The sequence below is a fragment of the Apteryx mantelli genome, chromosome 35 (genome assembly GCF_036417845.1).
Source record: "Apteryx mantelli isolate bAptMan1 chromosome 35, bAptMan1.hap1, whole genome shotgun sequence".
NCBI classification, from domain to species: domain Eukaryota; kingdom Metazoa; phylum Chordata; class Aves; order Apterygiformes; family Apterygidae; genus Apteryx; species Apteryx mantelli.
Genome location: NC_090012.1, coordinates 103,286 through 112,764, shown reverse-complemented (window position 1 = coordinate 112,764; position 9,479 = coordinate 103,286). Strand labels below are relative to the sequence as shown.

General features: G+C 65.8%; 2 protein-coding genes across 2 annotated transcripts; one reads left to right on the top strand and one right to left on the bottom strand.

The window, feature by feature from the left end:
- The first annotated feature begins 1,257 nt into the window (after positions 1-1,257).
- On the top strand, positions 1,258-4,266 carry FKRP (fukutin related protein). Its single transcript, XM_067314521.1, is given in 6 exon segments — positions 1,258-2,379; positions 2,381-2,429; positions 2,431-2,567; positions 2,569-3,079; positions 3,081-3,194; positions 3,196-4,266. Coding segments are annotated over 6 exon segments (1,509 nt in total). The 5' UTR covers positions 1,258-2,230; the 3' UTR covers positions 3,745-4,266.
- A 723-nt stretch (positions 4,267-4,989) lies between these two features.
- Positions 4,990-9,172, bottom strand: AP2S1 (adaptor related protein complex 2 subunit sigma 1). The gene is made up of 5 exons (XM_067314380.1): positions 9,077-9,172; positions 8,375-8,524; positions 7,811-7,924; positions 6,145-6,204; positions 4,990-5,263 (listed from the first exon to the last, which is right to left on the bottom strand). Exons 1-5 carry the CDS (start codon positions 9,077-9,079, stop codon positions 5,162-5,164), a joined length of 429 nt encoding a protein of 142 aa, XP_067170481.1. The 5' UTR covers positions 9,080-9,172; the 3' UTR covers positions 4,990-5,161.
- Positions 9,173-9,479: the final 307 nt, after the last annotated feature.

Sequence of the window (9,479 nt, the reverse complement as noted above, 5' to 3'; positions counted from 1 at the left end):
TTCGGCATGTACACCGGTATGTGGAGCTATAAGGGCGTGTATCCGGGTGTATCAGCATGTATGCCGGTACATGGACCTATACAGGCATGCACGCGGGTGTATCGGCGTGTACACCGGTGCGTGGAGGGATACAGGTGTGCACATGGCCGTATAGGTGTGTCCGCTGGTACAAAGAGATATACAGGCGGTGCGCACGTGGGTAGGCCTGTACAGTGGTACTTGGAGGTGTACAGGCGTGTGTACGGGCATGTACACCGGTACACGGCAGTGTACAGGCGTGCGTGTGGGTGTGTAGGTATGCATACCGGCACGTGGATGCGTACAGGCGTGGGCGTATAGGCACGTCCACCGGTGCGTGGAGGTGTACAGGCATCCGTGTGGGCATATAGGTGTGTACACCGCTACACAGAGATATACAGGTGTGCACACAGGTATACAGGTGTGTACACCGGTAGGTGGAGGTGTACAGCAATGCATATGGGTGTATAGGGGTGTACACCGGCACAGAGTAGTGTACAGGTGTGCGTGTGGGCGTATAGGTGTGTACACCAATACATGCAGGTGTACAGGCGTGCACGTGGCATGTGGGGGTGCACACCGCCACCTGAAGGCGTACCGGTATGAACACATGCATACGGGGCGTACACCGCTACGTAGAGATATACAGGCGTGCACGCAGGTGCGTAAGTGTGTACACGGGTACGTGGAAGCACACAGGCGTGCACGTGGGTGTATAGGGGTGTGTACAGGTGTGAACACGCGCATATAGGGGTGTATACTGGTACAGGCAGTTATACAGGTGCCAACATGTCAGTCTGCATACCAGTGTATGGAGGTATACAAGAATCCACACAGGCATATAGGGGTGTATGTTGGTGCGTGGAGGTATACAGGCGTTCACAGAGACGTATAGATGTGTACACCAGTGCGTGGAGGTATACAGGCGTCCACACAGGCGTATAGGGGTGTACATCGGTCCGTGGAAGTATACAGGTGTTCACACAGGCGTATAGGGGTGTACACCAGTGCGTGGAGGTATACAGGCATCCACACAGGTGTATAGCGGTGTACGTTGGTCTGTGGATGTATACAGGCGTGCGTGTGTGTTCATATAGGTGCGTACACCCGTCCGTGGAAGCACACAGGCGTTTACACCCGCACACTTAAAGGGCCAGAGCATTGCTATCGCGCTGCACGGTGTTGCTAGGGGTGGGGTTGCCACGGTGACAACAGCCTCCCTCTCCTGTCGCCGTCACCACGGTCACCTGCGTCCCGACGCCGCCGGGGCGAGGGGGGGGCAGCTAACGAGTTGGGGTTCGTTAGCGGGGCCAACGCTCCTTGTCCCCCCTCGCAGCGCCGCCACCGCGGGGGAGGCCGCTGAGACCGGCCCGCTCGCCGCGCGGGTGACGCCGCCGCTGCGGCTGAGGACCGCCGAGGCCGCCTGACTCGCCGCGCGCGTGACCCCCGCCGCCCCAATCGGGGGCTGCCGAGACCGCCTGGCTCGCCGCGCGCGTGTGACACCGCCGTCGTGACCAGGGCCCGCCAAGACCGCCCGGCTCATCACACACGTGACACCGTCACGGTGTCTGGGACCTGCTGAGGCCGCCCAGCTCATCGCACGTGTGACCCCGCCACAACCGGCGCCCACCGAGGCTGCCCAGCTCATCACACATGTGACACTGCCACGGTGTCTGGGACCCGCTGAGGCCGCCCAGCTCGCTGCACGTGTGACCCCACCGCCAGAGGCGGAGGCTGCTGAGGCCACCCAGCTCATCACCCGTGTGACACCACCAGTGTGTCTGGGACCCTCTGAGGCCGCCCAGCTCATCGCACGCCTGTGACACCGCCGTCGTGACCAGGGCCCGCCGAGACCGCCCGGCTCATCGCACGTGTGACGCCACCATGGTGTCTGGAACCTGCTGAGGCTGCCCAGCTCGCCGCACGTGTGACCCCACCGCAACCGGCGCCCGCTGAGGCCGCCCGGCTCATCACATGTGTGACCCCACTGCCACAATTGGTGACTGCTGAGGCCGCCCAGCTCATCACACATGTGACACTGCCACTGCGTCTAGGACCTGCTGAGGCCGCCCAGCTCGCCGCACGTGTGACCCCACCACAACTGGCACCCGCTGAGACCGCCCAGCTCATCACACGTGTGACACCGCCATGGTGTCTGGGACCCGCTGAGGCCGCCCAGCTCGCCGCACGCGTGACCCCGCCGCCCCCCGCCATGCGCCTGCCGCCCTGCCAGGCCGCCCTGTGCGCCGCCATCGGCCTCAACCTCCTCCTCCTCGTCTGCGTGTGGCGCTGGGGGGGGCCGCCGGCGTCCCCGCGTCCCCGCACCGCCGGCACCGGCAGCAACGCCCGCCTGACGCCGGGGGGTGACGGTGTTGCTGCGGGAGTTCGAGGACTTCGCCAACGACGTGGCGGGGGGTGGCGCGCTCCTTCGGGGCGCTGCGCCCGCCGCCGCCGCTGCTGGTGGTGGCCGACGCCGCCCCCTACCCGCCGCTGCCGCCGCTGCCGCCTGACGCCCGCCTGTTGCCGCTGCGCCCCGCGCCCCACCGCCCGCCCCCCCCGCCCCGAGCGCCACGTCCGCACCCGCCACGTGGCCCTGGTGCCCGACGGCGTCCGCGCCGCCCCCGGCCGCCTGGAGCAACTCCGCGACGCCCTGGAGAACGCCGGCGACGACAGCGTGCGCATCGTGGCGGCGCCTGTGCACGGCTCGGCAACACCCGCCCGCTGCCTCGACCTCCGCGTCGACCTGCGCGAGTGGACGGCGCGCTACAGCCGCGCCGAGGGCGGCGCCCCGTGCCGCGCCGTGGAGGGCGACGCGGTGTTGCTGCTGCGCACCCGCGACCTCTTCAACCTGTCCTTCCCGCTGGCGCGCCCCCTGCCCACGGCGCTCTTCCTACAGGCGGCGCTGCGCGGCTGGGCCGTGCGCCTGTTGCCGGCGGCCGCCTTCGCCGCCCGCCGGGCGCCGCCGGTGCCGCCGCTGGCCACGGCGCACGGGCGCTGGAAGGCCCGCGCCGCCGCCGCCGCCCGCCGCCGCCGCCTGTTGGCCGCCTTCGGCGTCAAGCGGGGTGGTGGCGGCGGAGGGCGGCGAGCGCTGGTACGGCTGCGGCAAGGAGACGGCGCGCTGCTTCGGCACGGTGTACGCCGGCACGCCGCAGTACCTGCTGCAGGGCCGCTGGACCGCCGCCGTGCTGCCTGCGGGCGCTGCGGGCTACAGCGCGCCGCACCGCCGCCGTGCTGACTGCCGCCGGCGTGCGGTACTGGCTGGAGGGCGGCTCGCTGCTGGGCGCCGCGCGCCACGGCGACATCATCCCTTGGGATTACGACGTGGACCTGGGCATCTACCGGGAGGACGCCGCCAAGTGCCGCCTGTTGCGACAGGCGGCCGCCGGCGGCGCCGTGGTGGACGACGAGGGCTTCGTGTGGGAGAAGGCGCCCGAGGGCGACTTCTTCCGCGTGCACTACAGCCGCGCCAACCGCCTCCACGTCGACCTGTGGCCCTTCTACGCCCGCGACGGCGTCATGACCAAGGACACGTGGTTGGACCACCGGCAGGACGTGGAGTTCCCCGAGCGCCTGTTGCTACCGCTGCGCCCGCTGCCCTTCGCCGGCTTCACCGCCATGGCCCCCCACGACGTCCGCGCCTTCCTGGAGCTCAAGTTCGGCCCCGGCGCCATCGAGAACCCCGAGTACCCCAACCCGGCCGTCAGGAGCTTGCGGGAGGACGGCTGACGGCGGGTGACGACGGGGGACGGTGGTAGCGGAGGGAAAGGGGGGGCGGCTGCCGCCAGCCGGGCTGTGGAACGGCTCCGGCGGCTGTAAGTCACCGTGCGACGGGCGTCGGGCTCCTAAATCTCTTCCGTGTAAATAAACCCCCTCGTGCGACGCCTGTTTGGGAGCCGGAAGATCTTTGGCACCGATAAACACCCTCGTGTGACGCCTGTTTGGGATCCAGACTATCTTTGACACTGATAAACACTCTCGTGTGACACCCATCAGGCTCCTAAACCTCTTCCGTGCAAATAAACCCTCCGTGCAACGCCTGTTTGGGCTCCGGAATATGTTTGATACCAATAAACCCCCTCGTGCGACGCCTGTTTGGGCTCCGGAATACGTTTGACACTGACAAAACCCTTTGTGTGACGCCTGTTTGGGCTCCAGAATACGTTTGACACCAATAAACACCCTCATGTGACGCCTGTTTGGGATCCGGAATATGTTTGACACCGATAAACACCCTTGTGTGACGCCTGTTTGGGATCCGGAATACATTTGACACCGATAAACACCCCCATGCGACGCCTGTTTGGGCTCCGGAATACGTTTGACACCGATAAAACACCCCTATGCGATGCCTGTTTGGGATCCCGAATACGTTTGACACTGACAAACCCCCTTGTGCGACGCCTGTTTGGGCTCCGGAAAACGTTTGACACCAATAAACACCCTCATGCGACGCCTGTTTGGGATCTGGAATATGTTTGACACTGACAAACCCCCTCGTGCGACGCTGTTTGGGATCTGGAATACGTTTGACACCGATAAACCCCCTCATGCGACGCCTGTTGGGCTCCGGAATATGTTTGACACTGACAAACCCCCTCGTGCGACGCCTGTTTGGGATCTGGAATACGTTTGACACCAATAAACACCCTCATGCGACGCCTGTTTGGGCTCCCGAATACGTTTGACACCAATAAACCCCCCCTGTGTCACCCCCCGGGCTCCTAAATCCCTTTCTCGCCCGTCACCCCTCCCCGTGTGACACACGTCGGGCTCTTGTGTTGCCCCCCGGCCCCCCCCAACCTCCCCGGGGGGGTCCCGGGCCACCTCGGGGGGGTCCCTGCCCGTCCCCTGGGTGTCCCCGGCCATCCCGGGGGTCCCCAAATGCCCCGGGGGGGAAGTCCCCAAAACCGAAGCGTTTCGCCCCGTTTTTAACCCCCCCCCCCCAAAGCCCCCCCAAAAACACCGGGCGGGTGGTGGCACATCACGGACACGTTTATTCGCGCCAGGCGTCGGGACGGGGACGGGGGGGTTGGTCCCTCTGGGGGGGGGGGACAGGGACGCGAGTGTCCCCCGACGAGGACGATGACGACGACGACGAGGAGGAGGAGGAGGAGGAGGGGGAGGAAGGGCGGCGGCGGCGGCCTCACTCCAGCGACTGCAGCATGAGCAGCTGCTTGAGCACCTTGGTCTGGCTCGTCTCCCGGATCTCTCCCGCCAGGAACATCTCGTCCACCACCGTGTAGACCTGCCGGAGAAGGGGGGGGGGGCAGCGGGGTGATCCCTCCCCCCCTTTCCTCAGGGATCCCCCCCTCAGGGATCCCCCCACCCCCCTGCTAAGAAATACGGGGTGGGAGGGGGGTGAATCCCCCCGAAACGGAGGGGAAACGGGGGCAGGGGATCACCTGGATCCGGCAGGATCGGCCCGAATCTGCCCCTCCCAAAACAGAGGGGAAAGGGGGCAGGGGATCACCTGGATCCGGCAGGATCAGTCCGAATCCCTCCCCCCAAAATGGAGGAGAAAGGGGGCAGGGGATCACCTGGATCCGGCAGGATTGGCTCAAATCCGCCCCAAAACGGAGGGGAAAGGGGGCAGGGGATCACCTGGATCCAGCAGGATCAGCCCGAATCCCCCCTCCAAAACGGAGGGGAAAGGGGGCAGGTGCCCACCTGGATCTGGCAGGATTGGCCCGAATCCACCCCCCAAAACGGAGGGGAAAGGGGATCACCTGGATCAAGCGGGATCAGTCTGAACCCACCCCAAAATAGAGGGGAAAGGGGGCAGGGGGCCACTTGGATCCGTCGGGATCAGTCCGAATCCACCCCAAAATGGAGGGGAAAGGGGGCAGGTGCCCACCTGGATCCGGCAGGATCAGCCTGAATCTGCCCCAAAACGGAGGGGAAAGGGGGCAGGGGATCACCTGGATCCAGCAGGATCGGCCCGAATCTGCCCCTCCCAAAGCAGAGGGGAAAGAGGGCAGGTGCCCACCTGGATCCAGCAGGATCGGTCTGAATCCCTCCCACCAAAACAGAGGGGAAAGGGGGCAGGGGATCACCCGGATCAGGCACCCGCCGCCCCCAAAACCGGGGTAAATCCCCCCAAAACGGGGGCGCGGGGGGGTCGCTCACCTTGTAGAAGTTGAAGACGAGGTCGAGCTCACAGACGTTGTGGAAATACTCGTTCAGCACCTGCGGGGAGGGAGGGGGGTGACGGGGGGATCCCGGGGGGATCTGAAGGGATCCGAGCTCCCTGGAGAGGCCCAAGTTCCCGGATGGGATCGGAGCGACCCGGCAGGATCCCAGCACCCTGGGGGGGGGGGGGTGGATCCAAGCTCCGCAGCAGGATCTGGGCACCTGCATGGAATCTGATGGGATCCAGGCTCCTAGATGGGATCCGAGCTCCTAGATGGGACCTGATGGGATCCAAGTTCCTAGACAGGATCCAAGCTCCTTGGCAGAGCCCAAGCTTCTAGGTGGGATCAGAGGGGATCCAAGCTCCCCATCAGGATCTGACAGGATTAGCGCTCCCCAGTGGGATCTGACCGGATCCAAGCTCTGTAGAAGGACCTGATCTCCCTGCTGGGATCTTATAGGATCTGAGGTCCCCAGCAAGACCCAAGCTCCCCAGCAGGATCTGATGGGATCAGAGCTCTTAGATGGGATCTGAGGGGAATCTGATCTCTCTGTTGGGATCTTACCGGATCCGAGCTCCCCAGTGGGATCTGACAGGATCTGAGCTCCTAAATGCGATCTGATCTCCCTGGTGGGGCCCAGGTGGGATCCAAGGGGATCCAAGCTCCTGGGGGGGATCCGAGCTCCCTGGCAGGCTCCAAGCTCCCTGATGGGATCTGATGGGATCACAGCTCCTACGTAGGATCTGAGCTCCTAAATGGGATGCGGCGGGATCCGAGCTCCCCGGTGAGGCCCTGGCTTCCGGGTGGGATTGGAGAGGATTCGAGCTCCCAGACGGGACTGGAGCTCCCTGGTGGGATCTGATGAGACAGAAGCTCCCAGGTGAGATCCAAGGTCCTGGTGGGATCTTAACTCCCAAACGGGATCTGACAGGATCCGAGCTTCCCAGCGGGGCCCAAGCTCCCAGGTGAGATCTGGAGGGACCTGAGCTCCTGGGTGGGATCCGAGCGGATCTGACCTCCCTGGTGGGATCTCAGAGGAACCGAGCTCAGGGCAGGACCTGATGGGCCTGGAGCTTCCTGGTGGGATCTGACAGGATCCGAGCCCCTAAATGGGATCCGACAAGATCTGAGCTCCTAGGCAGGATCTGAGCTCCTAAACGGGATCTGGCAGGATCTGAGGGGATCCGAGCTCCCAGATGGAACCCAAACTCCGCAGTGGGATCTGGCAGGATCCGAGCTCCCCGGTGGGATCTGAGGGGATCCGAGCTCCCAAAAGGGATCCAAGCTCCCAGGTGGGACCTGAGGGGATCCAAGCTCCTAGAAGGGATCCGAGCTCCCAGGTGGGATCCGAGGGGATCCAAGCTCCTAGAAGGGATCCGAGCTCCCAGGTGGGATCCAAGGGGATCCAAGCCCCTAGAAGGGATCCGAGGGGATCCAAGCTCCTAGAAGGGATCCGAACTCTGAGATGGGATCCGCCGGGATCCGTTCCTGCCCTCCGCCGGCCGTTTCCCTATGCCGAACCCCCTCCCCCTCGGCCCAGCATCCGTCGTCCCCCTCCCAATCCCGCAGGGGGGGGGATTCCGAGGCCCCGGCGGCGGCGGCGCCCGGGGTCGTTAGCGCGGGCGTCTAATTAACGCGGCCCCCCCCCCCCCCCCGCTCACCTCCACGAAGTTGTGGATGGCCTCGAGATAGGCCAGGTTGTTGTCGGTGACGTCGACGCAGATGCAGAAGTAAAGGCCGGCGTAGCGCCGGTAGATGATCTTGAAGTTGCGGAACTGGGAATAGAGGGAGGGAAAAAAAAGGGGGAAAAGGCAACTGGGAGAACTGGGAGAACCGGGAGGGAGCGGGGAGGCGCCGGCGCGCGGGAGCGAAGCAGCGGCGGCAGCGGCGAGCGGCGCCGGGGGGCAAAGGTGCCGCCGCCACGGGGCGAAAATCAACCCCGTTTTCGGGGTGAAAATCAACCCTGTTTTTGGGGTGAAAACCAGCCCCGTTTTCAGGGTGAAAACAGCCGCTTTTGGAGCCGTTCGGGGCAAACGCGGCCCCTCCGGCAAAGCCGCAACCATCCACCTTGAAACGGGAACCCGCCAAAGGGGGATTTCGGCGGGGAATCGGCGCCGGGTTCCGGCTAGATCCCGAAGCCGAGCTCCGGATCGGGAAGCTCAATTCCGGGGGGGGGTTTCAGGCCGCGTTTTGGGGGGGGGTTTCGGGGGGGGCCCCGGTTTTACCTCCACGAAATTGGTGTGCTTGGCGTCGCGCACGGTGACGACGGCGTGAACCTCCTCGATGAGCTTCTGCTTCTCGTCATCGTCGAACTGCATGTACCACTTGGCCAGGCGCGTTTTGCCGGCCCGGTTCTGGATGAGGATGAAGCGGATCTGCCGCCCGGAATGGGACGGGGGGGTCGCGGGGGGGCGGGAAAAAAAGCGGGGTTAGGGCAAAGGGCGGGGGGGGATCGGCGCCGTGATCCTGTGGGATTGCAGGGCGCCGACGGCGCGAAGCCGCCCGCGGGATCCGCTCGCTGGGCGCTGCCCGGTTTCGCTTCCCCCTTTTTTTTTGGGGGGGGGGGGAAGGGGGGGTGCTGCCTTTTTGGAGCTGCCTCCCCCCCCCCGGACACCCCGAAGCCAGGGGGGAGGTGAAAATGTTCCCCCCCCTCTTCTAGAGGGGACCCAAAGGGGGGCAAGTTGCCCCCCCAAATTCGCCTCTGGGGAGGGGGGGCACCCCAATATCCCCCTCCCCATTGGGATCCTATAAGGAGGGGGTCTCCAAGATGCCCCCCCCCCACCATGGGCACCCCAATGTTCCCTCCCCATAGGGACCCCATAACGAGGCACCCCGCGGGGGCCCCCCCCAAGCTGCCCCCACTGTGGAGGCCCCCATGTCCCCCCCCGCCCCCGCACGGGGACCCCGCAGCGGCCCCCGCGCCTCACCATGGCGGTCCCGTGCCTGCCAGGCCGCCCCCCCCGCGCCGCCGCCCCGCCGGATATCCGCCCCGCGCCGCGGGGCACGCCGGGACTTGTAGTTCCCCGGCGCCACTGCGCCGCCGGATATCCGCCTCGCGCCGCGGGGCACGCCGGGACGTGTAGTTCCCCGGCGCCGCCAGTGGGCGGCGCCTCCCAGCAGCCTTTGCTGCTCGCTCCCTACCCCCCTCCGCACGCCGCGCGCGCGCGGGGCATGTCGGGATGTATCCCCCCCCTCCTCCTCCTCCTCCCGCCGGGCGCCGCTTCCGCCTCGCCCGCGCTGGGCGCGGCCGCTGCCGTGACGTCCCCGGCGGCCCCTGCGGCGCCCCCCGCGCGGCCGCGCTACTCCAGGCCGGGGCTCGGCGGGGCCTGC

Bases quoted from the DNA above. Each gene is read 5' to 3' on its own strand.
- AP2S1 (XM_067314380.1), bottom strand. The intron at 7,925-8,374 runs GTAAAACCGGGG...CTCTATTCCCAG, and splicing joins AGCACACCAATTTCGTGGAG to TTCCGCAACTTCAAGATCAT. The intron at 5,264-6,144 runs GTGAGCGACCCC...CTTCTCCGGCAG, and splicing joins TCGTCTTCAACTTCTACAAG to GTCTACACGGTGGTGGACGA.